The sequence below is a fragment of the Vidua chalybeata genome, chromosome 6 (genome assembly GCF_026979565.1).
Source record: "Vidua chalybeata isolate OUT-0048 chromosome 6, bVidCha1 merged haplotype, whole genome shotgun sequence".
Lineage (NCBI taxonomy): Eukaryota > Metazoa > Chordata > Aves > Passeriformes > Viduidae > Vidua > Vidua chalybeata.
Genome location: NC_071535.1, coordinates 55,378,643 through 55,406,483, shown reverse-complemented (window position 1 = coordinate 55,406,483; position 27,841 = coordinate 55,378,643). Strand labels below are relative to the sequence as shown.

Below are 27,841 nucleotides of genomic sequence, written 5' to 3'. Positions count from 1 at the left end.
CTCGTTCATGCAGTGTTTTATTGTCTGCTGTCACTCTTCAGTTGCATACACCAGGGTGTGCCTGGTGTTCTTGTCTGAATCTGTTGACAGCAAGATAATCCCTCTTGTCTCTAAAAAAAAAACCTCTGAACAAGTTTCCCACTGGGCGACCTGGCACCTGGCAAGCCCAGAACTCATCTCCGAGCTCAACTTGGCCTCTGGGTCACTGCTTGACACTTTTAGCATCATTCCCACCTGGAACTGGGAGTAAACCTTGCCTGCTCCAGGTGTGCTGGTGCTTACTAAAGCTGAATATTGGCTGCAGCCATGTGCTTCTCCCGCTGGTAAATGCATGCAGGTGACCATGGAATACATGTCAGGATTATACTTTGCATTTTCTAAAATCAAAATATGAAATCACTGATTTTGGAGTGTTACTAACTCCTTGGTTACTGGGGTTGTTTTACCTCAATTCCGAGGTCAGCAGTTCCCCTTATGACTTGAAATCCAATAAAAAGTTCTTAAAATTTTATTTTCCAGATGATTTCAAAGAAGTGTTTGACCAAATGTGGATCTGGAGAAAACCACTGTGATTTTCTTCACTCCCTAGGAAGAGGTAGCTGAGTTTCTAATTGATTGATATTTGGACAGCTAAGGAGAGGAAGGTTAGAGAGACTTGAGAATTTAATCAGCTGGCGGGGTTCTCAAGATAAAACACGGGGAAAGGATAAGGAAAGATGATCTAAGTTTGCCTCCCTGTGGTAGAATCCCGCTGTTGCACCTGGAAATGGGTCAGTTTTTCCTTTTCCAAGCTTGGATGAATTCCTCCCTGGAACAGCTGTTGTGAATAACACAGAAATGTTACCCAAATCACAATAAGAAATGACAATATAAAAAAAAAAAAAACCCTTAAGTATAGCTGCTGTGAATAACAGAGAAATGTTATCCAAATCACTATAACAAATGACAACATAAAAAAAAAAAAATCTCTCTCCTGGGTTACATTTGTATTAGGTGTATTTGATAATGAAAAGGTGGTGCAATTGTAACAATTACCTTATAGCAGCTTTGCAGCTGGAGCTATTTAATCAAAGCTCTGCTCTGGGAGTAAAAGAATCCAAATTCTCTCCAGACAAGAATTCCAACTTTTAAGTAGCTCATGAAAGAGAGGAAAAAAATGAGATGAAAACTCTAATATTTTTTGGTGGGTTATTTGAAATAATGATGGATACAGAAGCTAGGACTACACAGGACTCAAAATTCACAAATTTCACCTCAAACCTGTATATTTTAGAGAACACATTCCATCTCCTGAACAAGAAGGATCCTTGCTCACATGAAATTTCACAGTGTGAAAATCTGGCTCTCTTGTTTTTTCCTCCAAATCGTGAGGGTTTATTCATAAAGGAGAAGCCTTGTCTGCCTGCAGCCACGGAGAGCAGGTTCAGCCCATGGCCTCACATTTAGCGCTGCTTTTCCACGTCATGTGCAGGCCTGCTCCTCAGCACCTGCTTTTTGGGCATAGCTTTGGATGCTGTGAGGGCTTTTTCAGTGTCCAGGAGGACAAATGTCACCTTTGAGGTAATTTTTTACCACAGCAAGTGTTTGCTACCAATTTTTTGGCGCCTCGTTTTCTGAGGGGGAGAGCCTTGGAGTTTGGATGACAGGTCAGAGTCCTTGAGTTCCCTTCTCCTCCAAAACCTCTTTTCCAAGGAAAGGAGCATAGGAATAGCTGCATGGCCTCTCAAAAAGCCTTTTCTTTCAATCCATCTTATAAAAAATACAAGGGGATGTGGTGTTTCCATTGCTTGCTCCCTGTAATATCCTGTGAGAGACCAGTGAGAGCAGTGGCTGGGCCTGACTCAGCCTTGCCTGGTTAAACTCATTCCTTTGCTTCCCTCAGCAGCTCCCAAAAGCCTTTCATGCCTTTTCCAACGGGAAATTTGATTTCACTGTGTCTCTGATATAATCCCTAAAGGTGCAAATTAATTACTGAGCCTGTTGTCTTTTAATTAATTACCTTACTGTTGTCCCAGGACACGGGGAGATCCCGCTATGGTAAAGGCTGTATTTATTTCCAGATCCCAGTTACCCTGGGATAATCCCAGCTGCTCTCAAGCTTTCTGTTCCATGCCCAAAGGACAGGACTTGGAGTGTGTGGAGTGCTTTGGTGCCTCCTCAGGTTTGCAATCTGTGAGCAGTCAGGACATAAACAAAGGTTATGGGTTTAGCTGCTCAGGGCTAAGATTATCCAATTAGTACTTGAGAAGTGTCCCACAGGCATAGCCCAAGGCCTCTGTTTGTCTCATCGAGGATTAGGAGCAATTAAGGGAAGACAAATGCAATACTGGCATAGTATCCATTAATATCCATCTTGCTGGGCTGGAGCAAAGGATTTATAATGCAATTTCCTTCCAAGGATAACCCTCCAGGTGGCTCATGGAACACCTAAAGAACATCCCATACTAGAAGAACAAAGCATTCCAACCAGTTAAGCTGTGGAATGGTAATCCATGAATCCAAATAAAGATCTAGTTACTTAATGGACTTCTCTCAGTTAGGATCCCTCAGTCCAAGGATGCAGAACTGAGAGAAGAACTGCACATGAAAATTCACCTTAAATCTAGAGTTTGCCTGGGTTTTATTCTCATATTGTAATTTTTATTCTCCATTATTATTATCATTTCCGCAGTTACTTTCTGAGTCTTTGCTTCCCTCAAAAGCTGCTTTATCTGCCTCAGTTCTAACATTTCATTATCTTTTAAAAATACCTTTTCCCCCCTAAAACTTTTAGCCTTCTGTTTTGCTTAGGTACTTTTAAATGATGCATACTCTGATAACTCTTATGAACATTTATTCTTTGTTTACTAACTCATAATCAGAAAAAGCTTAAGTAAAAAACAGCTGGTAATAGTTAAACTGTATTTTTACCAATAATTCTTTCAATAACACATGTTAGTTTTGATTGAAGAACATAAAATAATACTCTAAAAAAAAAAACAAGGGAACATTAAATAATCTGGTCAGCATTAATAATCATTAGTGATGGCATGTTTTTAGACTTTGAGCAATTGATTATCTACAGGAAATAATTAGACTCTTGAGATAACTTATCTAATGACATTGGAAAAGGATAATGATAAACCATTGCTGATCCATGGAAGCTCTGCAGGGATTGTGCAAGGAAATATTTAAATATTTGTTATACTTTATGAATGTTTTTCTTCTACTGAATGTTTGAGACCAGTCAATCTTTTCCTTAATGTGCATTCCTTAACAATTTTAACCTTATAGACTCTTTAAATGTTTTTTTTTTTGGTTTTTTTTGGGGGGTTTGGTTTTTTGGTTTTTTTTTTTTTTTTTTGAGAAGATAATTAAAGGTTCTGCCTAAAAAAATGAGACATTTTGACCATAGGTAAGAAGAATAAAGGAAACTTTGAAATGAACTGCTGTTTTTGTCCCTGAGCAGGAGCAATGGCACATTTGTCCTGTATGAGGATGTTTATGATGTAAAACCTTCCTAAAGGAGGCACTGCAATGCAACACTCACTTATCTGTGCTTAACACCCCTTCTATTGATTGATTGAATTGTATTATCTGCTCTTTATATGTTGGACACTACTATGAAATGAATATTTAATTATTTTTAGGGTTCCTAAATGATGGGCAAGAAGTTTCCAACAGATATTGTTATTACACATATGCAAAGGCACAGGTTTTGATTGAGTTGTAGCCTTTATTTTACAATACTGAGGTTGCAGTTACTAAACCCCTGCGGTTTCCAGAATGAGCTGCACTTGTGCACCTGGGGATGTGAAGTTAGTGTGTCCTGTGCCTGTCACTGATGCAAATTTATGTTTCCAAATGCAATTGCAAGCCAAAATATAGATAAACTAGACACCTTATAGGTTGTTCTAGATAAATTCTGTTTGACAAACAAGAATAGTGAGGTTTAGGTAGCATTAACTTTCCATTTCTGCTTCTTTGCCCTTCACAGGGATGCAGGAGGAGGAAGACCCCAAAAGAAAGGATGGGTTGTGATGAAATGTGGATCCAGCCACTCCAGGTGAATCAAGGCAGTTAGGTAAGCCAGGTGGTGCTGGGCACAGGTTGAGCAAGGAACTGGTCCAGCTACAAAATACAGTTCCTCCCTTTTGATCTTGATAATGGCTCCTGAGTGACAGGGTGAATTATATTCCTTGGCTCCACTCCCCCTCATTTCCCTCCAATGAAAGTGACAAGATTGTCCTCATGGAGTGAGTGGGTGTCTGGGATTTTGTAAGACAATTTTAAGTGTGGAAAACACCAGTTCTTGCTTGAGACTGGCTGAATAACTTCACTGGGGTTTTTATGTTCTGTCTCCCCTGGGGAGAATAAAGGAGAATCTTTTAGGCTCATTCTGAAAGGTGAGGAAAGTTGTAAAAGCTAATCGTAAGAGTGCAATTCTGCAAAGGGGTATTTTAATTCTTTGATTTTCTATTTCAACTGCTTCTGCAGACTTTTTCTGAAAGCACAGTTCCTTAAAGAACTTCATTATTTCACTTATGAAAGACAAGATGAGCTAAGCTGGTCACTGTCCATAACAAATGGAGGGAATACGAAGAAATGCTGATTAGAACTCAAGTACTCCAGTTTTCTTTAAATCTAAAACTTGTGCTGCCTGCAGCAATGACTTTTTAGAAAAATAATCTTGTCAACAATAGCACTGAAGGACTCCTCAAATCAGTTTCATCTTGTCCATCTTTATGGAGTCAAACATCTTATCTAAGCTGCTGCCTGGGTTTTCTTGTCAATGGAGAGAGAAAATTATCTCTGGATCTAATTTATGCTGTCCATTTCCTCACATGATAATAGAGCAAGAACACATAAATCATTTACATTATGCATTTTAAGACAGCTAAAGCTAAGTGATTAAATTCATTTACTGTATTTTAAATATTCTGGTGCTCACATAATTCTGTTTGGAGACACAGGTGACATGAAGCATTTTCTGTACCTGCGCCACCACACAGCATAATCCTTAAACATGCAGTTGATAAAAGGGGGTGAGATTGTTAAAGGACATTATATTCTTCATGGAATCATGGAATGGTTTGGGTTGGAAGGGACCTTAAAGTCCATCCAGCTCCATGGACAGAGATACCTTCCACTTGAACAGCTTGCTCCAGCCTGGCCTGGAAGACTTCCTGCAAACAGCAAAGGGGGGTGGGGAGGGGGGGGAAGAAACAAGTATGAAAGGACCAATCACATTTTCAGGTGATATTTGCAGTATTGTTTTCCAAACAAAAAGTCACTGCAATTTATATTTGTGTGTTTAAATTTTGCAGAATAATGTGATTTCCAGCTGGGTAAGAGCCTGTTAGTGCAAAGAACTGCAAAGGAAGTGCTTCTCAGGAGGTGCAGTGAAAGACACACAAGTTGTGTCTAAATGTTACAGAAGAAGCTTCTGAGGAAGGTAATTTGGAGGGTTGTGCAATGTGTTTTCACCCTGATGGCTGGTGGGGCCTGCCTGTACCTGCTGACACACCTCAGGTGGGAAGGCTGGGTGGATCTTTACTCAGGAGCTGGAATGAGTTTGGAGTTTTCCCCAAACACTAAAACAGATAAAGCTTCCTACCAATGGGATCTGTGAGTCTGTGTAGGATGTGGACACAGCTTGTAATGTGCAGCAAATCCTTGCTGGCTTCTTGCTCTTCTTCATGTCCTTGTGCTTCCTTAGCTCTTGAAATCCACAACTCCTCTCTTTTATAAGAAAAGGAGGGAATGCAGCGACACAAACATAAGGAGAGCCCCTCTCTGCTTTCCTTTCCAGGAGAAAATGTGCTTTTACTGTGGACACTGTCACAAGTTTCTCTCCAGATTTGCTTTAAGAGCATAACTGTAAAAGGTCTTTTCCAACCAAAATGGTTCCAGCTTTTTTCTGCATTTCCCCATCCTTGCCAGTAATGTGATGGCAACTTAATCACCACCCTTATGAAATCTCTCTGCCGAATTTCCACCATGAGTGAGAACCTTGTTTTACCTTCTATACCAGCTAACTGTGGATGGGTTTTGTTCCTTTCCTTTCCTAATTATTGACTTTATAATTTGAGATTGATATTGTTGCTTTTCCTTCATAATTCCAACATATTTAGAGTTGCTAGGCTGTTCCTTTGGCCTTTTCCAAACAGTCTCTTCATCAGTATGTCACACTCTGGAGATTAGGAAAGGAAGTAATTATGGTTCTGATATACAGGACTAAGAAATTAGGAATTATGCAACATTAATCCCCCTCTCCCCCACAGATTGGCAATGTGAAGTGGAAATCGGCTCAGAATATTCCGGGTACACTGGAGAGTGAGAGGTCAGCTTAGCAATACTGTCATATAAGATTATTTGGAAGAGCTAAGGATTTCTGAGGGATTTCTGGCTTCCTCTGACCTTTATTCTAAAATAAAGTGTCTGTGTTTGCAGGAGAAGAGGGAGGAAGAGAGGGACTGGTAGATTTGGACATCTCTGAAATAATGTATAGAACTGGGCATAACCTTAACTCTGTTTTCACTTCCCAGGACCAAGTTTGAAATACTCTAAAATAGTGCAATTGTGAAATACTTTCACTGATTTTCTGCTGTTGGTAGGACTGGTAGGACAAATAATCTCTAAATGAATCAGGATAACATGAGGGAAAGTCATGTGGATTGATAAGCTTTCAGTTGCTTTATTTATTACTTCTTGCTCTAACAAGAGAGTAGTGTCTCCTGTGGGAGTGAGTGATCATATAACTGGTTTTATGTGTAATTTTTATGTGGAGCTCGTCTGTCCTTCTTTATTCTGTCTTCCCTTTCTGGCCTCTCTTGTAGGTAATTGCTGTCATGGTGAAGTCTGAGGTGTGAGAAACAAGGCTGATGAGAGAAATCACTTCCCCAGAGATTACAGAGTCCCTTGTATTATGCAGCAACTTCAGCATGTGCCACCTCCATTACTCCTGTACCCAGCATTTTCTTCAGCTTATTTCCCATTTATCACACTAACAGCACTAGAAGTTATCCCATGTTAACATTCCCCAGCCACATTCTTTGTAGCTTTTGTTCAGGTTCTTCTCTTCCCTATTTTTGTGCCATAGCTTGGCTCAAACAACTCTCAAATATGTTTTGAGTTCACATGGAAGTGTCTCTGTGTTGACATCCTTGCCTGCCTTGTTCAGACATGCAGAGCCATATATTTAGTACCTCATCAGCCCTGAATTTGGCACTGGAAATTTCTGATTTGTTTTGGGTAGAAGTATGGTAATCTGGTGCTTGGAAAAGCCAATTGGGATTAAGAAAATAGGAATAATGCAGGGTTTTCCTTAGAGTGTCAGAGGTTAAAAGTGAGGAAAAGTTGGTAGGAGGTGGCTTCTATGTTTCCAGATTTCTTCAAGGGGTTAAGGGACCTGTGAGAGCAGTTCACAGAATCACACAGGATCACAGAATCACTAGGTTGGAAGAGATCTTCAAGATCATTAAGTCCAACCCATGCCCTAACACCTCAAATAAACCATGGCATCGAGTGCCATATCCAGTCTTTTTTTAAACACATCCAGGGATGATGACTCCACCACCTCCCCAGGCAGACCATTCCAGAACTTTATCATTCCTTCTGTGAAAAACCTTTATCCTAATATCTTAACCTTTAACCTAATATCCAACCTAAACTTCCCTTGATGCAGCTTAAGACTGTGTCCTCTCATTCTGTTAGTTGCTGCCTGAGAAAGAGACCGACCCTCACCTGACTACAACCACCTTCTAGGAAGTTGTAGAGAGTGATAAAGGTCACCTCTGAGTCTCCTTTTCTCCAGGCTAAACACCCCCAGCTCCCTCAGTCATTCCTCATAGAGTTTGTGTTCCAAGCCCCTCACCAGCCTCGTTGCCTCCTCTGGATGCGCTCGAGCGTCTCAACGTCCTTCCCAAACTGAGGGGCCAGAACTGGACACAGCACTCGAGGTGTTGCCTCACTGGTGCTGAGTACAGGGGGAGAATGACCTCCCTGTTCCTGCTGGCCACACCATTCCTGATACAGGCCAGGATGCCCTTGGCCTTCTTGGCCACCAGGGCACACTGCTGGCTCCTGTTCAGTCAGCTGTTGACCAGTATCCCCAGGTCCCTTTCTGCCTGGGCACTGTCCAGCCACACCATCCCCAGCCTATAGCGCTGCAGGGGGTTATTGTGGCCAAAATGCAGGACTCTGCACTTGGATTTATTAAACTTCATCCTATTGGACTCTGTCCATCCATCCAGCTGTTCCAAGTCTCTCTGCAGAGCCCTCTGGCCTTCCAACAGATGGACACACGCTCCCAGCTTAATGTCATGTGCAAATTCACTATTGAAAGACTCAATGCCCTCATCCATGTCATCAGTAACAATATTGAACAGAACTGGCCCCAGCACAGAGCCCTGGGGGACATCACTGGTGACTGGCTGCCAGCTGGATGCAGCACTGTTACCATCACTCTCTGGGCCCGCTATCCAGCCAGTTCTGAACCCAGCGAAGAGTGCTCCTCTCGAAGCTGTGGGCTGCAGCTTTTCCAGGAGTGTGCTGTGGGAGACAGCATCAAAGGCCTTGCTGAAGTCCAAATTGACAACATCCACAGCCTTTCCTGCATCCACCGGGCAGGCCACCTGGTCATAAAGGGAGACCAGGTTGGTCAAACACGACCTACCCTTCCTAAACCCCTGCTGGCTGGGTCTGATACCCTGGCCATCCTGTAAGTGCTGTGTGATAGCACTCAATATAAACTATTCCATAACCTTACCGGGTACTGAGGTCAAGCCAAGTGGCCTATAATTACCAGGATCCTCCTTCCCACCCTTTTTGTGAATGGGTGTCACATTGGCCAGCTTTCAGTCACCTGGAACCTCACCAGTGAGCCAGGACTGCTCATAAATGATGGAGAGCAGCTTGGGAAGCTCATCAGCTCCTTCATCACCCTGGGGTGGATCCCATCTGTTCCCATAAATTTATGAACACCCAAGCAGCTCAGCAGTTCTCTGACTGCCTCCTCCTGGATAATAGGGTGCTCATCCTACTCCCTGACACCATCTACCCAGCCAGGAGGACAGCTGTCCTGAGGACAAGCTGTCTTCCCACTAAAGACTGAGGCAAAGAAGGCCTTAAGCACCTCTGCCTTCTCCTCATCTGCAGTTACTGAGTTCCCTCCCGCATCCAGTAGAGGACAAAGGTTGGTCTTACCCTTCCTTTTGCCATTAATACATTTGTAAAAACATTTTTTATTATCCTTTACAAAAGTTGCCAAATTAAGTTTGAACTGAGCTTTGGCCTCCCTAATTTTTTTCCTACATGCCCTAGCAACCCCCTTAAAAACTTCCTGAGAGACCTGACCCTCCTTCCAAAGATGATACACCCTCTTTTTATTCCTAAACTCCTTCAAAACCTCGTTGCCCATCCAGGCTGGACGTTTGCCTTGACTCATCTTTCAGCACACAGGGACAGTCTGTTCCTGTGCCCTCAAGATCTCTGTTTTGAAGCACATCCACCTTTCCTGGACTCCTTTCTTTTTAAGGGCTACTCCCCAAGGAACTCTCTGAATAAGTCTCCTGAATAGGCCAAAGTCTGTCCTCTCTAAGTCCAATGTAAAATTCTTATTGATGTTCCTCCTGATTTCACCAAATATTGAGAACTATAATTTCATGATCACTATGCCCCAGGCAGTGTAGCAGGCAGAGGCCCTGCAAGGCCTCCATGGCGGTCATTCGCCTAAGATAAGAAATGCATAGTCATGATGAGTGGACCAAAGCAGCCCTTCTTCCGCCCTTGGACCATTGTTATCTTTCTGTAAGGCTATAGGTCATATTCTCCTCAACCCTGGCCATTGGACAATTTCTAACACCCCAGAACTCAATATAAACTCCATCTCTGCCCAATTCGGCAGAAGAGCTGTCACTGGAAACCTTTGCAGGAGCTGCCAATAAAGACACTGCTGCGGAACTCCATACCAGCTTCTCCTCTCTCCAGCCCTGCATCTGCTGAGGCACATAGCGAGCAATGAGCTGAAATCACTAGAAGCTGAATTCACTAGAGCTGAAATCACTCCAGAGTTGCTCGCTAGGTCGCCTGCGGCTGGGAGCTAGCCCAAGGGCCCAGACACGCTGAGCCTCATCAGCACAGCGCTATCCGGGACACCTATGGCAGCAGCTGCCCGGGGGGCTGGACAGACCCCTGGGACCCCAGGCCGCCATAAGGCAGCCTCCAACCACCACATCTCCCACAGCCCACCTCCATTTGTAAACAACAGCTCTAACATAGTCCCTCCCCTGGTGGGCTCACTCACCAGCTGCGACAAAGAATTGTCCTCCTAAGAACTTCCAGAACTTTAAGAACTTCCAGAACTCTAAGAACTTTGGGAACTGCCTCTTTTCTGCTGTATTAAGTTCCCAGCAGATGTCTGGTAGGTTAAGGTCACCTACAAGAACAAGGGCTGGTGATCCTGAGACATTCTCCAGCTACTTATTAAATAAGTTGTCCACCTCTTCTGCCTGGTAGGGTGGACAATAGCAGACTCCCAGTAGGATGTTGGCCTTGTTGGCCTTCCCCTCAATTCTTACCCATAGGCATTCAACTTTGTCATCATTAGTTTCAGTATCCATGGCATCAAGAGCCTCCCTAATATAAAGGGAGGCTCCACCCCTCCACCTCTTCTCCCTTTCCTGTCTCTCCTGAAGAGCTTGTAGCCATCCAGTGCAGTGCTCCAGCTATGTGAGTCAACCCACCACATTTCTGTGGTGACTACATCTTAGCTTTGCTGTTGTGCCACGGCTTCCAGCTCCTCTTGTTTCTTACCCATGCTGTGTGCATTGGTATACATGCACCTCAGCTGGGCAACTGATTTCACCCCTAATTCAGGCTTACTGCCCTTGGGCCTGCTTCCAGACATCCCAGCTGCATCCCCTACCCCCTTCAAACCTACTTTAAAGCCCTCTGAATGAGTTGTGCCAGTTCATGAGCTAAAATCCTTCTGCCCTTAACAGAGAGATGGAGCCTATCCAGTTCCAGCAGGCCAGATGCTGTAAAAGTTGCCCCATGATCAAAGAACTCAAAATTCTGCAGATGACACCAGCCCTTGAGCCACTTGTTGATAATGTGCACTCTCCTACTCCTTTCATCATTTTCCTCTACCACCAAAGGGACTACCTGAACACTACCTGTACTTCTGCCCTATCAACCTCTTGACCCAGTGCCCTGAAATCCCTTTTAATTACCCTGATGCTTCTCTTTTCAATCCCACCACTGCCAGCCTGGAGTATCAGCAGTGGGTAATAATCAGAGGGCTGAATCAGCCCAGGGAGTCTCAGTGATATCCTGTACCCGAGCACCAGGGAGGCAGCAGACCTCACTGTGGGGTGGGTCTGGTCAATGGGTCATGGGGCCCTCTGTTCCCCTCAGAAGGGAGTCACCCACAAGGACTACCCTTCTTTTCTTTTTAATGGCAGAGGCAGTGATCTGTTTGACAGATTAAGTGTAATTGGGAGGCTCACTAGGCAGATAATTTTCTTCTGTGTCATCTGGCTGACCCTCTAGATCCAGGGGCTCATACCTATTCTGAAGTGGCACCTGGCTAGGGGATGGGGGTCAGGAGGAATTTTTATTATTACCTCCCCGAGCAGGCACCCATTTCTACTCCCCTACATCCACCAGGTGTCCTTCTATTGCGTGACAGTGGGAGACATGGGAGTCCTCTGACTCCTGGTTGGCCTCCCTTAAGGATGGATGGACTGAACCCCACCAATCTATTTCCCTTTCACTTTCCCTGAAACTCCTTAGTCTTTCAACTCCCTCCCTAGGCTCGGCCACCAAGAAAAGGAGATCATTCACTGTTCACACCGCAGGCAGGGTTCTTCTGCAACGCCCCCGGAAACCACTGATAAGCTCAAACACTCCGCACAGGAAGGGTGCGGACGGACACATCCTTTTTGGAGGGCTCTGTTTCGCTACATACACTTTTACTAACTGCGGCTTTTGATCGTGTAAAAACCACTACTAACAAAAAACCCCAAAACCAACCACCCAACAGAAACACAACAAACTAAAAACCCCACCAGCAGGAGGAAACCAACCCTGCCTGTGCAGACTGCCGTGCCACGCCCCGGTTTGCCCGCTCTGCTTCGCTGCGCTCCCTAGAGCCTCCTGCGCTCGTGTGGCTAAGCTATCACCAAAACAGTATTAGCTCTACTGGTCCTCAGCAGCAGAACATCAGGACCCTCAGAAGTCCCTGCCATGGTGTCCCTTCCAGTTTGCTGCAAACTCCAAGGACTTGCTCACATCCTGCTAAGAATAATGAGGAATGAAGAGGGTACATTCCTCTAAGGAGTTGCACCACATGAAAGAATAAGAAAAGAAGAAGAAGGAACGGGAGTGATACAATTTGCATTCTTCTATAAATTACATTTTTATGACTAAGTGGTTTATTTATTTATATTTAGTAATTTATTTTATTTATATTTTTATTTATGTTTTGCTCTGAGTTACTCAGCTTCATTAGTGCTCCTTTTATTTTTTTTTTCCTTTTTCCTCAAGAAGTGAGTGATGCTCCAAGCCTGGCAGTGTTTAAGAAGCATTTGAGCAATGGTAGAGGCTTTAACTTTTGGTCAGCCATGAAGTGGTCAGGCATGATATCTGTAGTGAGCTAAATTATCTAAGTGATTAAATGATAGTCCCTTGCAACCAACTCAACTGAAATATTCTGTTGTATTCCATTCTGTTCCATTTTCTCCTCTCTCTAAGAGAGAGGAGATTCCTGCTTGTTCATTTATGAAGGTGCTTGACCTTTCCATGCTTTTGGTGTCAATCATTTCATCAATGTTTCTCTCCAGAATCTGCCACATTCATAACATGCAGAAGGAGAACTAATGGAGTTCCTTTGGCAGTCAGCAAATATATTAATCACTTAGGAAGTGCAACAGCTCAGTTTGGAAAAAATCAGATTTTAATCTGCAAAAAAGCCCATTTAGCTTTGCCCCAAATTTTTTTTTTTTTTTTTTTTGAGGCTTGATGACATATGTATTAAGACAAAAGTTCCAGAAAGGACCATCATGCAGCTTTGGTACAGTGCAAGGAAAAGAAGACTGGATTACAGGAGCATAAAGACGTGGGATGTGTGAAGTAACAATGGTTATCTGGTAGCTATCAAGTCATAATTTGATGCTTATCTTTTTAGCAGTTGACATCTTCGTTGTGAAAAGACAGGTTGCAAAACCAATCAGAGCTGCTTAATGTGGGTAGAAAACTGAGGAGCTGGAACCTTGGTGATGTAAGGGCTGTGGTGCAGATTAATGAAGGGTTTGTTCCCAAATGGATTTTCCCCCTTGGAAGGACCTGCTGCTACAATGGAACTGGGTGCTGTTATCAGCATTCCTATCAGAGCAGTGTCTGACACAGTGATAATGTCATGAGTGTCCTGCATGTGACAAGCAGCTCCTTCTTTCAGCAGGTTACCTGGCTCATTCTGAGGTAATGAAAGCTTCAGTTATCCAAGGGCTTGACATAAATCCAAGGTCTTAAAACCTCGCTACCATTTTGGGCGCTCGAGGGCAGTTTTTAAAAAATATAAAACTCTAGCTAAGCTTGTGCTTGTCTCCTGACATCCCCAGGTTCAAGCCTGGAACACTTCCAGGGATGGGGCAGCCACAGCTTCTCTGGGCACCCTGTGCCAGTGCCTTCCCACCCTCACAGGGAAGAATTTCTTCCCAAGATCCATCGCATCTAACCCTGCCCTCTGTCACTTTGAAGCCATTCCCTCTTGTCCTGTCACTCCAGGCCACTGTAAAAAGTCCATCTCCAGCTGTCTTGGAGGCCCTTTAGGTACTGGAATGTTGCACAGAAATTGTCATATTTGGGGTTATTTTTTTGTGCTCCATACACTAAAAACCCTTTGGGGAGGAAGCTTTTGCCTGCTTGACTTACTGACCCAGTGGGAGCTATTTAACCTTGTGCAGGATTTTAGGATCAGAGAAAGGTTGAGCTGATGATCTTGAAGGTTGGACTCAGTGATCTTGGAGGTCTTTTCCCACCTTAATAATTCCATAAAGTAGCTAAGGAGGTATGAGCACGGGACAAGAAGGGGGTGGATTCTTCCTTCTTTTCTGCTGAATATTCAATATTGAGTATTCAGTGTAAGAGGAGAAGCTAAAAGGAAGGAGTTGTGCTGCCCTCCTGAAGGTACGTGCTGGTGTGCTGGAAGTGGTTTATCTCAAATGTTATAAAAACATATTCTGCAAATAGCACCAAATGTGAGCCTAAAGGGATGGCAAAGCCCAGGAATCAGGAGAAAATGGTGCCTACTGTGACAGGGGACAAGCAAAGAAACAGGTTCATGATAACAACTATTAAACTTCTTTTTAAGGCACCTTATTGCACTGGCTGTCTCTGGGAACTGGGCTGAGAAACCAGCTTTAGGATTTTCACACGTTCCTGTAAAGAAGAAGAGCGAGAAGTATTGTGTAAACAGTTTGATTGAGATAACGAGATGAGATTTCTTCTTTTGCATCAACATTTCTTTTGGAAATCTAGACTGCAGAATCATTATCAAGTGTGAGCTTTACCAGCACAAGTAGACTCAAGAGCAAACAAGCACTGAGGGCAAAAAAAAAAAAAAAACAAACAAACAAAAAAACGGGGCAAATAGATGCATGAGAAATGTTATAAATGTAAAGAAATCAGTTCAAATTAATTAATCATCAAAAGATAGTATCTCAGATAAATTAATTCATGTACTTTGAAAAGCCTGTCCTAATTGTGGGCTCCTCCATCTGGGTTGTTGCTGTTGTATGTTTTAACAGGTAGTTTTCTACAGGATAAAGAAATCATTCAGTCAATCACAGTTTTAAATTTTCAAGATTGGGTCTGTTTTGACAAGAGAAAATTATGTGGATGCTGTGACTGTTTAGAGGGAAAGGAAAAGTGGCACCAAGTGTTGTTCTGCAATTAATGCTCATTTCCTGGAGTCCCCAAATCTAATTAATAATTTTACAAACACGAAGGGGGCAGTGGGAGGGGAAGAAACAGCAGTTTCACAACCTGCTATCAGGTACAACATTCCATGTGTGCCATCCCAGGTTTATCCCAGGTAACAGAAGCACCCAGGACAGAGCTTCGAGGATTATTCCTGCCATGGGTTCTGTGGGAGCTCCCTGCTCGCTGTGAGTGTTGGAAAACTGGACTGAAATACAGGGTTTAATCAGGTGCTAACTGATGAGTTTTATACTGAGTTTGCTGGAGATTGGGGTGGTTTGGTTGCTGGGTTTTTTTAGTAGGACATAAGAATATGCTTAATTCATGTTTCATCCAAAGGGTTTGTGGACTGCAACATCAAAAGCGAAGCTACAGAGTGATATTTTTTTTTGGTTAATTAACGGAATATTTTAAGGAAAGTTTTCCCTGTCCGAGCCCGTCCTGGGAATGGAATGAACTTGCTGAGGACCCCTCCCTAAGCAGTCAGGTACCCTCCACCTGAGGGTACTACATGAGGGCTTTGGGCACTGGGGGTGCAGAACCAGGGTGGGAAAGGGGCAATTTTGGGAGGCAGACCCAACCTCGACGAGCTGGAGCGGGTGGAGGAGGCGTGGAGCGGCGCCGGGGCGGCTCCCTCCCTTAAATGCCACGGCGGAGCGGGATGCGGGGCTGCAGCTACGGGCGGGAGGAGGGCAGGAGGCAGGATGGCACCGCCGGGGGGCGGCGGGGAGGTGCGGGATGGGGACAGGGAAGGGGACGGGGACAGAGCCGCCGCAGCGGGGATGCGGCGCTTTACCTGGGAGGACATCGGGCAGCGAAACGGACGAGGGCCGGCGCCGCAAGAGCGCTGGCTGGTGATCCACAGGAAGGTGTACGACATCAGCCACTTCTACCGGAGGCACCCGGGAGGAGCCCGGCTCCTCGTCAGCCACGCCGGGCAGGACGCCACGGTGAGCGGAGCGGGGATGCGGGAGCCGGGATGCGCCGGAGGAGGGCGCCAGGGAAAAGTCGTGCGGAGAGAGCTTGGGAGTGGGAATCGGGGTATGGGACAGAGTCGGGGGACCGAAGTATGACCGCTCCGTGCGAGCCTCGCCATCCCCATGGCATGGGAAAGGGCAAATGAGGAGATGCAGCCCACGGGAACGGGATCGGAGCGGTTGCTCCCGAGCAAAATCAGCTAAATCAGAGCAACAGCTGGAGCTAGAGCAGAGGAGCACATGGAGATGCTCAGAGGACTGGAGCACCTCTGCTAGCTGGGAGTGTTCAGCCTGGGGACGAGAAGACTCCAGGAAGAGCTCAGAGCCCCTTCCACTACCTAAAGGGCTCCAAGAGAACTGGAGAGGGACTTTGGACAAGGGCCCAGAGGGACAGGACAAAGGAGAATAGCTTTAAACTAAAAGAGCATCGATTTAGATTGGATATAATGAAGAAGGTTTTGATGATGAGAGTGGCGAAACACTGGCATGCGTCACCCAGAGATTTCCCATCCCTGGACACCTCCAAGACCAGGTGGGATGGAGCAATCTGATGTAGTTGAAGATGTCCCTGCTCATTGCAGGGGGGTTGGACTAGAGGAGCTTTAAAGGTCCCTTCCAACCCAAACCATTCTGTGATTCTTAACTCTTCAGGATTCCTCTTATCTTCTGGTCTTGCTTGTGCAGTTGCTGTGAGTTACAGCATTTTTTTCCATATCTAAGGGATATTTGAGGCTCAAGGAAATCAAAAGAATTTTCAGTCCATCAAGTTTAGATTTCAAATTGTATATTAATTGAACTTTGCATTGTGTAATTTCATCGCTTATTTCTTGAATTACTACTGGCAGATTTCTTTCATTTTAGCATGCCAGAAAATCCCAGATAATGGATGAACCAGATATTTTGTTTCTGGCATCTGAGCCAGGTTGGTAGGTAGTTGGTTCCATGTTCAAATCATTAAGCCCTGCAAGATCTGAGCCACTTTCATGTCTGTCCATTAGGTACATTGCTTAATCTTTTGGATGTATATTATGAAAAATTAAGACATTATCTTAGTTGACCTGGAAGATTTTAACCAAAAGCAGAAACCCATGAAAGGTGGCAGCTCAGGAGAGGATGAGAAGCACAGAAGACTCTCAGTGAGCAAAGGAACCTGAGGAATGAAAAAATGAGTAAAATTAATGCCAACATTTTAGAAAGGGTGACACTGCACACTGAAACTGTGAAGTCCTCTTGGTGCTGCATTTTGTTGCGGTGTTCTCTCACAAAGGATAAAAAAGAAAGGATGCCTTCCACCAGACCAAGTTGCTTCAACCTGGCCTTGGACACTTCCAGAAACTCAGTGATTCAAAAGGCAATTAAAAAAAAATTAACAAAATCTGGATTTCTTTTCCTTTGTTGCTGTGCCTTTGCAGGATGCCTTTGTGGCATTCCATGTCGACAAGGTGCTGGTGAGCAAGTACTTGAAGCCACTGCAGATTGGGGAGCTGGCACCAGACCAACCCAGCATTGAGCCCACTAAAAATGTAAGTCTGTCCTTGCAAAACAGATCAAAGGAGACTAAAGGGAAATATTCTGAGATTACACCTTGTTCTCTATCAGCGTAGCTCCTGGAGCAATAGGATCCAGGTTTCTCACTTTTTTTTTTGGCTATTACTTATAAACAATGTGTAAATATGAGTCTAAGTCCACATTCTGTGGTTGAGAATGAAGTTCCTGAAGATGAATTTTTCTACAGCCTCTCTAACTAAATAGCTGAGTTATCACCTCTTTCCCTTGCTTTAAGGAAGAGCTAACCAAAAGGAAAAGGAATAGTCTTGGAGAATAAATATTCTCCTTCAGCTATAGGTGCATTTAACTCTCCCCTCTTAATCCTGGGAAGGGAAAAGTGAAGACAAATATAAGGAAAATTTTCATGCAAAGACCTACCACAAGGTGGCATGGGAAGTTCACGCACAGCTCCCACTAAACACAGCTTCCAGCTGAGCCTTCTGCTGCCTCCGAGGATTCGATGGAAGAAGCACCGAGGAGGATTTGTTTTAGGGATTGGGATGCAGACATTGTGATGGCTGGTCCTGGCTCCTCAACAAAAAGCTGTAGCAGAGCAATGATAATGTTTATTAAACCCAGCTCTTGCTCTTTTAGCCAGATCCTTTGTTCTTTCTCCCTACCATTAAAGTGGTTTCTGGGTTATGAGGCTGCAGTGGTGCTCTCTAAAACCAGAGAATTGTAACCCTGATGCTTCCCCCAGGAAATGCTGGTGAAAGATTTCCGGGAATTGCGCGCTACAGTTGAGAGAATGGGACTGCTGAAGCCAAACCAACTCTTCTTCTTCCTGCTCCTGGCTCACATCCTGCTCTTGGATACAGCTGCCTGGCTCATCCTCTTCTACTTTGGGACATCCTTACTGCCCTTCATTTTCTCCCTGTTGCTGCTGACCATTTCCCAGGTGAGCAATGAATTCCATGGCGTGGACTTGCATCAACCTACACACACACACACGTGAGCAGTTTCTTGCCCTTTGCTTCCTCACTTGGCACCGTTTCACTTTGTCATAAAAACACAGACACTATCTGGATACCAAGGAGAAATTCTGCATGTGGGGAGCTCACGCTAAACTTAGTTTGGGATTCTTTCAGCAAGATGTATTCTGTGGGAAGCCTTGGGACTGTCAGGATTCCACAGTCCCTTTCTGCTCGTGACTTGGGAGCAGTGTCCGGAAAATAAGTCTTGGTATTTCAAAGCAAAGGATGAGTGTGGCACCATCCCCATCTCAATTCCTCTTTTTCTCCCCTCCTAAAGTTTTCTTTCTTCTCCTCCAGGTCCAGGCTTCCTGGTTACAGCATGATTTAGGACACCTCTCAGTATTCAGGAAAACCAAGTGGAACCACTTGCTACACAAGTTTGTGATGTGCCATTTGATTGTGAGTCCCTGGGAAACTTCTGAGGGTTTTCCTGTAGAAACATGTGTTCTGAAGACTCTGTGGAGCATGTGCAGCACTGGGTGAGGGATTAGGGGCAGGAAGTAAAGGCAATTCTGGCTCTGAAAGTGCTTTTCATGCTTTGTTCTTCCCTCAAACAGGGGGCCTCGGCCAAGTGGTGGACTCTCCTGCACTCCCAGCACCATGCCAAACCCAACTGCTTCCACAAGGACCCTGACATTGATATGCACCCTTTCCTCTTCACTTTGGGGAAGAAATTCTCTGTGGAGGTCAGTAAGTGGGTGTGGGAAGTCTAAGGTGCGATGGCAGTTTCTGTAAAGAGGTTTATTTCTCCACAGTTCACACTAAGTCCTTGTAAGAATGTCTCAAACAGCTGATACATGGATGTAAGTAAATTAGACATGATGTAAAGGCATTGTATATAGGGTGGAAAATCCACCAGCACATTCATGGTTGGAGAAACCTAATGACCTAGAACAACAACTCAGTAATTAATGATCATTAGATAACTTGTAAACATCAATCAATGTAAGGCATGGCTACAGTCAGCCTGGAATTATTATTTTAATATTAATGCATGAGACTCAGTCAAAGGGGTGGCTTTGATGTGTCTATGTGTTCTAGGAGAGTTTGCTGTGACAGGAACAGCAGGACTGAGAAACCCAGGGCTGTTCCTGGAACTCCAGTTGGGCAGAATTTGTTGGATCATGTAGGATATTCTCAGTTTGTCCTGTTTGGACACTGCCATGAGTGACAACGTTAGAGTGCTGAACCCCTTTTGCTGTAGATCCCATCAGTTCTTGAGACCCCATCACAGCAGCTACAGCAGTGAAATATTCTTCTCCATGCCATCGTGGAACTGCCATTTAAGTTTAGAGAATCAGAGAAGAAATAAGGGGAAAAATGAGAGAAAATACATATTTCTGACCACTAACATAACTTAGTCTTGATATATCTAATTCTACACAAAATTAATCATGAAAAAAAGGAATGAGGGTTGTGGGAAGTGTGCAAGAAGAGTCCCTCTGCAAAATAAATGGAAAAGAGCAAGTTACCTGTGAAAATTGCTTGGTCTCAACTAATTTTTTTTTCCTGTTTTTTTTTGTTTTGTTTTGTTGGTTTTTTGTTTGTTTGTTTTTGGTGTTTTTTTTTGTTTTTGTTTTGGTGTTTTTTGTTTGTTTTTTTGTTTTTGTTTTTGTTTTCACAGCTTGGGATCAAAAAGAAAAAATACATGCCCTACAACCACCAACACAAATACTTCTTCATCAGTGAGTATCTCTATCCTCCTCCAACTCCCTGAGAAGTATTAAAGGGGCTTGGAGATTCTACTTTTTACCTGGAGAACTGAAGAAAAACAATGGTGCCTGAGTCAAAGAACACAATAAAAAGCCAAAATAATAACAACCAGATTTTTGGAAGAGTTGAAGACCTGACCTATCTTATCCCAGATCTCCCACATCCTCCACAGAGGCTCTGGGTTATGATATCATACTATATCTTTCAGTAGTATCAAAGTCTGTGGGTTTCAGGGTTTTTTTGTTTGGTTGGTTGGTTTGCTTTGGTTTCATGGGTTTTTAAGTGCAACTGAGATGTCCTTTTGGAAGGCTGAGTTTGAGTTCTTCAACCCCAAATCCCTGATAGAAAAGGGATTTCATATGCATTCCTGTTGTTGCCCTGCTTTGCACTAAGGAATAAGGAGCCAGATAAGCTTTAGGCTGTAGAAGCCACTTCTCAAAATAATAATTTGTGGCTGTTCCTCAGTCAAGAGCCTAAGATGAAACCTGAGGTTTGTAAGATCTCTCAGATTAATGGACAGACCTAGAAATGTTTCAAGGCACTAAACCATCCTAACATCCTAACCTGGAATGCTCTCCAGATTGAGCAGGAATTCAAGACCCTTCCCTCCCAGGCTGATGTTGTCACTCAGTCTATGATGTCACCAGTGATGAATTTTTCTTTCCAGCTCTACCTCCCCTCCTGTTCCCCACCTACTTCCACTGCCACACATTCTACATTGCCTACACAAAGAAGTACTGGGTGGTGAGTACTGCTACTTGTGTGACCAAAAGGGGTCAGATGGGGACCTTCAGCCTTCCTTCTGAGCTTGCAGCCAGCTCCTTGCTGGGCAAGAATGCTCTCACCTCTTATAGCAAGCTGTGAGAAAGTATCATAGGCTTGTGTTGATTATTCTAGATTATTCCATTCAGAAAAAGACTGTCAGAGCTGAAAAGTAAATTGTTCTCTTATACCTGTAGTATGAAGGTTTAAAGAATAAATAAGTAAATGCAATTTATAAAGACATGCTTTTCTTGTTGTCTCTGGTTTTGTTAGGACTTGGCCTGGATGCTGACCTTCTACATCAGATTCTTTTATACTTATGGATCTTTATTAGAAACAAAAAGTCTCCTGGCATATTATTTTATATTCAGGTGATGTGTCTTTAGAAGCTTCTTCAGCCTTTTCTCTATGCATTCTTTCCATCTGTACCTGCCTGCCTTTCTCTGTGTTTATATTTCCACATTCTCCTTTACCACCTAATTTTTTGCCTACTTTTTAATTAATAATTCTTTAGTTCAATTGCCAGTGCAAGTTTTGTGTTGCCTCATTAGCTGTGGCAACAAAGAGATTTCACAGTTTGGTCAGAGTGCTGACCAAATTGAGAAATATTTACCTCATATAACATTCAGTGCTTTGGGCATTGGGTCTGTTGCTGCTGAAAGAGAACATTTAACTGAAACAGCTTAGCCTGGGCTTGCAAATGCCCAGGTATTATCCAGCAGCACTGACTTGAATGGTCAGCACACTCTCCCCTTGGATCATTTCACTGATTCTAATCAGTTTAGGCCTTGGCTACAGATAAAACAAGTTGAACACCAGTCAGTGTTATAACAAAACACATGAAATAATAATGAGTTTCATAAGGAAATATGAAATTTCCAGGGTTTGCAAGTCCATCCAGGTGCTGGCTTAGCAAGGCTAGTGTTCAGTCATGTCTTTAAGTCTGGCTTTGCCATTATTTCAATGGCTCCTTGCTGACCTGCTCACCCAGCACTGAATTCTCTCATCTCATTGCACAGGATGCTGGAGAGCAGCTGGTTTGTCTGGGTCTCACAGATGAACCACATCCCAATGGATATTGACTACGACAAGAATTTGGACTGGGTGTCTACTCAGGTAAAATATTTTTTCCCTTCTTAGGAATTGTGGCCATACAGGTACAAATTTTAACCATAAGCAAGTCTCCTGTTGCATTAAGGGGGAAATCTGTTGGTGGCTGGGAGGTGAAGGTTAATAGGCTGATGGATTCAGTCATGGAAAAGGTAAAGGACTACAGCAATGACACACTCATGGGCAATCCAAAATGAAATCCAGGTCGAGCTCTGGTACCTAAACATACTCTGACCTGTCTCTGACTTCGCTTTCCTCTCCCTCTCCTCTAGCTCCAAGCAACCTGCAATGTGGAGCAGTCACTCTTCAATGACTGGTTCACAGGGCACCTCAATTTCCAGATTGAGCATCAGTGAGTACTCACCCCAAGAGGGAATTTTCTTTCCCCTCCTCATTTTTTAAAAATATTTTTCCTTCTTTCTCTTTTTTTTTTTTCCTCCTTCCTTATTCTTTTTTTGCTCTGAATTCTACAAATAGTTGTGGGGTACCAATGAGTTTGCCTTTAAAACTTGAAACTCTTGAAGAAAATCATGTAATTGAAAACTTTCACTGGATCCACAGGATGACAAGAGGAAATGGAACAGGGGCAGGATCCATGCAAGGACAGCAATAGAGTCAATCCCAAGTAGTAGGTTTTAAGGATCAATGGAAATGTCCTGGTTAAAGCACCTGGTTTTTGTCTTTAAACAGGAGTTTAAAGCCACCTCTGCTGATTTTTTTTTTGCTGTTACTCGTTAGAGTGAGATATGCAAGGATGAAGGATGGGCTCATCTCCTCCTTTGTGCTACTTCCAGAAAAAGGGAAGGAGGGGAAAGTAATTTTTTCCATAAACATCATTTACTTTGGAGACAAACTGTGTGGAAAAGAACAGAGGGGAAAGCAGGAAATTCCTACCAGTTCCTTGTGCTAAATGCACAGCAGGGGGAAAGAAGAGCTAGGAGCAGCTACAGACCCTGCTCATTGTGAGCTGGGTGATTCCTGGGAAGCACTAATAGCTAGGATTTCTTGTGAAACTTGTCTGTCTCCTGTTCACAGCCTGTTCCCCTCCATGCCACGACACAACTACTGGAAGGTGGCCCCTCTGGTGAAGTCCCTGTGTGCCAAGCATGGCATTGAGTACCAGTGCAAGCCTCTGCTCACAGCCTTCGCAGACATCGTGCAGTGAGTAAAAAAAAAACCCCAAAACTGCAGGAGGATGCAGGAGAGACTGGAATCCTAAGAGCAAGAGCTGCCTTGCTCTCCTTTTAGCCTCTTGGGCACATGGTCACTCTTGGGGAGAGATCTTTGTGGGGGATCTCTCAGCTTATTGTGGGATTCTGGGAAATGAGCAGAGACAAAACCTCATTCCCCTGTCCCAGCAACACTCCCCTGAGCAGCCCTGTGGTGTGTCCTCTCTTTCTGTCTCTCCCAGGTCCCTGAAAACCTCGGGAGAGCTCTGGCACGATGCCTACCTGCACAAATAAAGGACAAACCTTGGTGCTACCATTCAGAGCCTGCCACAGCTGCATTCCCAGCAAGCTGAGGGGCAGGGATCACAAGGGACTCTCTGGCAGAACTAAGTGAGTAAGGACTGAGGGATAAAATTCCAGTAGAGATGAAGCTGCCTGAATTTTTCTTCTGGTTTTTCCTAGGGTTATGGTTCAGATATGTTAAGAGTGGGCAGGGCAAGCAGAAGGTGAATTGTTAGGAGAGGAAGGAGCTCTTTGCTGACTGAGTCTGAGCATTTCTGAGCCTGGGCACAGGCTCAAGTCAGATCATGGACTGGTGGAGCTGCACACACTTAACTTCATGTCAGAGGCCGCTGATCATGGTGGGGTTTTTTTGTTTGGTTGGTTTGTTTTTTTTTTTTTTTTTTTGTTTTGTTTTGTTTTCCTCATGTGGAGGGTTTAATGCTTGATACAGCATTTGCTTACTTGAATTTGAAATTGTCAAGGATTTTGGATTAACATGGTGTTCCAGCAATGTGTTTAAAGTACAATAAATTAGGATAAACTACAAACAACACTTAGACTGTAGCAAGTGCACATGCAGTGAATAAAAATATAAATGTGTTTCCATTACTGTTCTCTAGAGCATCGTCATTGTCACAAGGCCAAGAAACACATGGGGTTAAAACCAGCTTAAGGCCTCTACTCTCTTCAAAATTTATCTGGTTTGAGGGGTTTTTTTGTACTTTGTGTTGGGCTGAGACATGTGCACACTCCATGTACACTCCCCACCTATACAGGATTAAGATTATACTACAGAAAGGTAAACCAAAAGTAAAATAAATCCCCTACAGACATTTGGTCAAATCCAAAACTTGCTGTTGCAGCTAAACCAAGATTAGATCAGATTTTGGCTGTGCCAGGCAGAAGATGAGTCAGTGAAAGAGGCTGGTCCAGGTACTTTGAATAACCTTGAGAGGAGACAATATCTTTCCATTAATTAGTAAGAAAGCCTTTTCTTTGTCTCATGTGAATACAAACTCAGACCCTGAAATAAAAGACCAGCTTTTGGAAAGGAGACTATGGGAACAACAAAATTCATTTGAATATTAGCAGTTACCACACTTTTTTTCACTAATTCAAGGTTAATAAATAGAAAACTCAAGAGGTAAAAAGATATAGAAAAAGTCTCTGATGATGTAACAAATGGACTTTGTACTACTTGTGCAATGATTGGCTGAATTACTTAAAAACCTTTAACCCCGCAGAGTCAGCCAGAACAAGGGAAGGATTTGCTATTAAATAATTTTTCCTGCCTTGGAAAAAGTGCAATTGTGTTTAGAGGTTAACAGCACAAAGAACAATACCTGACCCATAGGTGTAAAAGAAGTAATTCCCAAAAGTTCTGTGGGAGAAATAAGAAATAAAGCAGAAGTCACAACAGTATCATTTACTCACAAACACATTTCCACTACTTTAAAAAGCCTTTTAAAATTACCCTAATCAGCCTTTGAAAATGATTTATTGGGTAGATGAAAGGCCTGATTTTGAAGATCGTAATTTGATTTTTGGACCTTTGACATCATTTGGCTCCTAGTTCAGGACCTCTGAAAGTCAAAATGCAATTAAAAAAAGAGCTGTGAATATTTCCATTGTTTGAGGACCCAACAGTGCTCCAATGAGGACAGGTGTGCAAGAGGATTGGGCAAGACTGAGATGAAGGGCCATGGCTAAATATGGAATAAAGCCTAAGCAATATATGGATCAATGACAGAGCAAACAGGAGCAGTTGCCAAGTTTTCCCTGGGTTATCTTTGAGCAATCTTACCAGTATCAATCTCAGATGAAAAGCTGCCTGCGCTCCCTCAGGAAAATATTGGATAGCTGGATGAGATTTTACAAAGAAGATATCACTGAGACGCCCAAAGAAGGAAACACATACAAATTAGTCATATAACACAATAAAAAAGCATAAACAAACCCCACTCCTGTAAAGAAGTTATAGTACATGCAAAACAGAGTGGAAAAAAAAACCCAGCATCAGCAGTAGAGTATCTTCCTTAAATGTGAACAATGATGAAAATAATACAAAATATTAACTGGCTTACTCTAAAATACAGCCTTGATTCCTGCAACTCTGAAGGGCAAAATTTCATTCTTTTCTTACACTAAGATCTTGGAATCAAAGGTTCAGGGAAGACAGTTCCTACTTGAAATAATACTGAAAGTTTAAATTCAAAGTGAAGTATTTTTCCAATAAAATCTCTTAGGAAAAGTACTGAGCGGCTAAAGCACCTTGGACTCTGCACACACACAATAAATTTTAAAAAATTCTTCATTCCTGATTTTCCAGCTTCCCTCCACAAAGTCAAGAGTGTTTTTGAGACCTTGTAGAGAACACAGTAGCTATGATAATGTAGAAATTCTGTATTTTCATTAGGTCTGGGGAGTGTTGCAACTGTAACTGAGTTTGTAACCAGTACATGCCATCACCCTCCTTCCTCAATAAATCTTACAACATGTAAGCACAAGGTCAAAGATTGCCAAGTCTGGAAAAGAGAATCATACAATAGTTTGGATAGGAAAGTGTATCCACTTCTGTGTCAATCCTGAATCAATAATCACAGGGACAAGGATTTGTTGCACTGGAAAATAACCCCAACCAAACAATAAAAAAAAAAAAAAAAAAAAAAAAACCCAAAGTTCCCAATCCTGGTCAAAATTTAAAAATGGGGAACCTGAGAGAAACAAGCAAAGAATAAATACTGAAATTAACCAACACAGCAAATCTATATAAAGGATTTCTGTGGTTCGTCACATGCTATAAAACAGGAAAGGAAGTTTTCCTTCTGACTTGGTCCATTAGAGATTTACAGTATTTGAACTGCTCTGAGTAGCAGGATGTAAAAATATACAGTGGGTTTTTTCATTAAAGAAGTAAAACTATCAGTTTATCAAGCTTCAGTCTGTGATCCAGCAACAAATTTCAGCCCAGCTCTTGAGGGCCTGCAGTGCAAAGAGATTTCCAGCTGCTTTGGGTTGAAGTTTGACTTCAGGTGGAATTGCAGCATGACAAAGTCCAAGCTTTCATCAGACAATTAAACCACACAGGCTCTGCTCTGTAATCCAGGCTGCAAAAGTGTCATCATTAACAGTCAGCTATCAAATACTTCACTTACTGTTATTTTTACACCGCTGCCTCGTTGTTCAGCCTTTGCTTTCCCAGACTGCGTAACATTGCATCACTTTATAACCTTTTGCAAACACAGGGCTGGTTTTGGGAATCTTCATCTTACTGAACCATCCCAGCTGGAATCACCCTGAATACCACAAACCTCGCAAAACTGCCTTAAATTCACTTACAATAATCAAAATAGAGCCTCAGTTCTTTTCCCAATTCCATCCAAAATGACCTTCGGCCACTGCTGAGGTTTAATCCTCAATGTCAGAGTCGAGGTTATGCTCAAGTCCACCTCTGCATGCCATGACCTGTCATGACCACACAGCTTTGACCCCAAACATCACTTCAGACTGAGCTCTGCAGAATTACCTGGAGGTGGGCAAAGGTCAGGCTTTACCATGCACTGCAGATCTCTGTGCAATTTCTTATCAGCAGGAGATAAGAACAGACAGCCCATCAGTGGATCGATTCACTTCTGCTGCACTGGGCTGGAGCCCCACACCCCACAGAGTGTGGAGACAGTTACAGAGGGCTCATCTAGTCCAACCCCCTGCAAGGAACAGGGACATCTTCCACCATCCCAGGCTCTTCAGAGCCCTGTCCAACTGGCCTTGAACAATTCCAGGGATGTGCCATCCACCACCTCCCTTGGAACCCTGAACCAGGGCCTCATCACACTCAAAACATTTTGTAAGAAAATGGTGACTCACCTGCCTGCAAGAATTCATGGATCAGATCTCCAAAACAAACAGCCTTTTTCTGCAAGATGAGCAACAGGTATGGAATATTTGGCAAAACAAAGTGATTGGTTTACTGGAAGCTGAAGTGATGGATACTCAAACACTGCTTAGCAGGCAATTCCCATCAATGAGCTGCACTAAGGAAAGGAAATCAGGGCTTTTTCCAACATCTCTGGAGCACTGGAAAGTCTGATCCAAACCTACCTCACCTTTTTTTTTCCCACATAACACTTAGCAATGCCATGAATGTCTCCTCATCTCCTGGCACAGCTCACTACAACAAATGTGATTCTGAAATTTGCTCATGGTTTTTGGATATTCAAGTTAAAATATTTTGGGGAATGGAAAATAACCTAAGAACTAAAAGACGAGGTACTGCCCTTTAAAAGAAGAGGTACTGCTGGAGAAGCTGTAATTTCCCAAATATTAGTTTCAAATTTATTCCCAA

The 27,841-nt window shown here is 43.3% G+C and overlaps 1 protein-coding gene across 4 annotated transcripts; it reads left to right on the top strand.

Annotated features, from left to right (window-relative positions):
- The first annotated feature begins 1,061 nt into the window (after positions 1 to 1,061).
- On the top strand, positions 1,062 to 24,102 carry LOC128789952 (acyl-CoA (8-3)-desaturase-like). 4 transcript variants are annotated; one of them, XM_053946299.1, is made up of 15 exons: positions 1,062 to 1,957; positions 2,399 to 2,485; positions 3,977 to 4,063; positions 5,307 to 5,434; positions 17,351 to 17,461; positions 18,187 to 18,384; positions 18,758 to 18,859; positions 19,018 to 19,146; positions 20,085 to 20,145; positions 20,841 to 20,917; positions 21,209 to 21,306; positions 21,955 to 22,051; positions 22,318 to 22,397; positions 23,081 to 23,206; positions 23,457 to 24,102. In XM_053946299.1, exons 4-15 carry the CDS (start codon positions 5,408 to 5,410, stop codon positions 23,506 to 23,508), a joined length of 1,158 nt encoding a protein of 385 aa, XP_053802274.1. In that variant the 5' UTR covers positions 1,062 to 1,957; positions 2,399 to 2,485; positions 3,977 to 4,063; positions 5,307 to 5,407; the 3' UTR covers positions 23,509 to 24,102. The 4 variants fall into 4 exon arrangements, with proteins under 4 accessions (XP_053802274.1, XP_053802276.1, XP_053802275.1 ...); XM_053946301.1 differs by lacking the exon at positions 2,399 to 2,485 and having other exon boundaries at positions 1,062 to 1,560; XM_053946300.1 differs by lacking the exon at positions 2,399 to 2,485 and having other exon boundaries at positions 1,062 to 1,646.
- Positions 24,103 to 27,841: the final 3,739 nt, after the last annotated feature.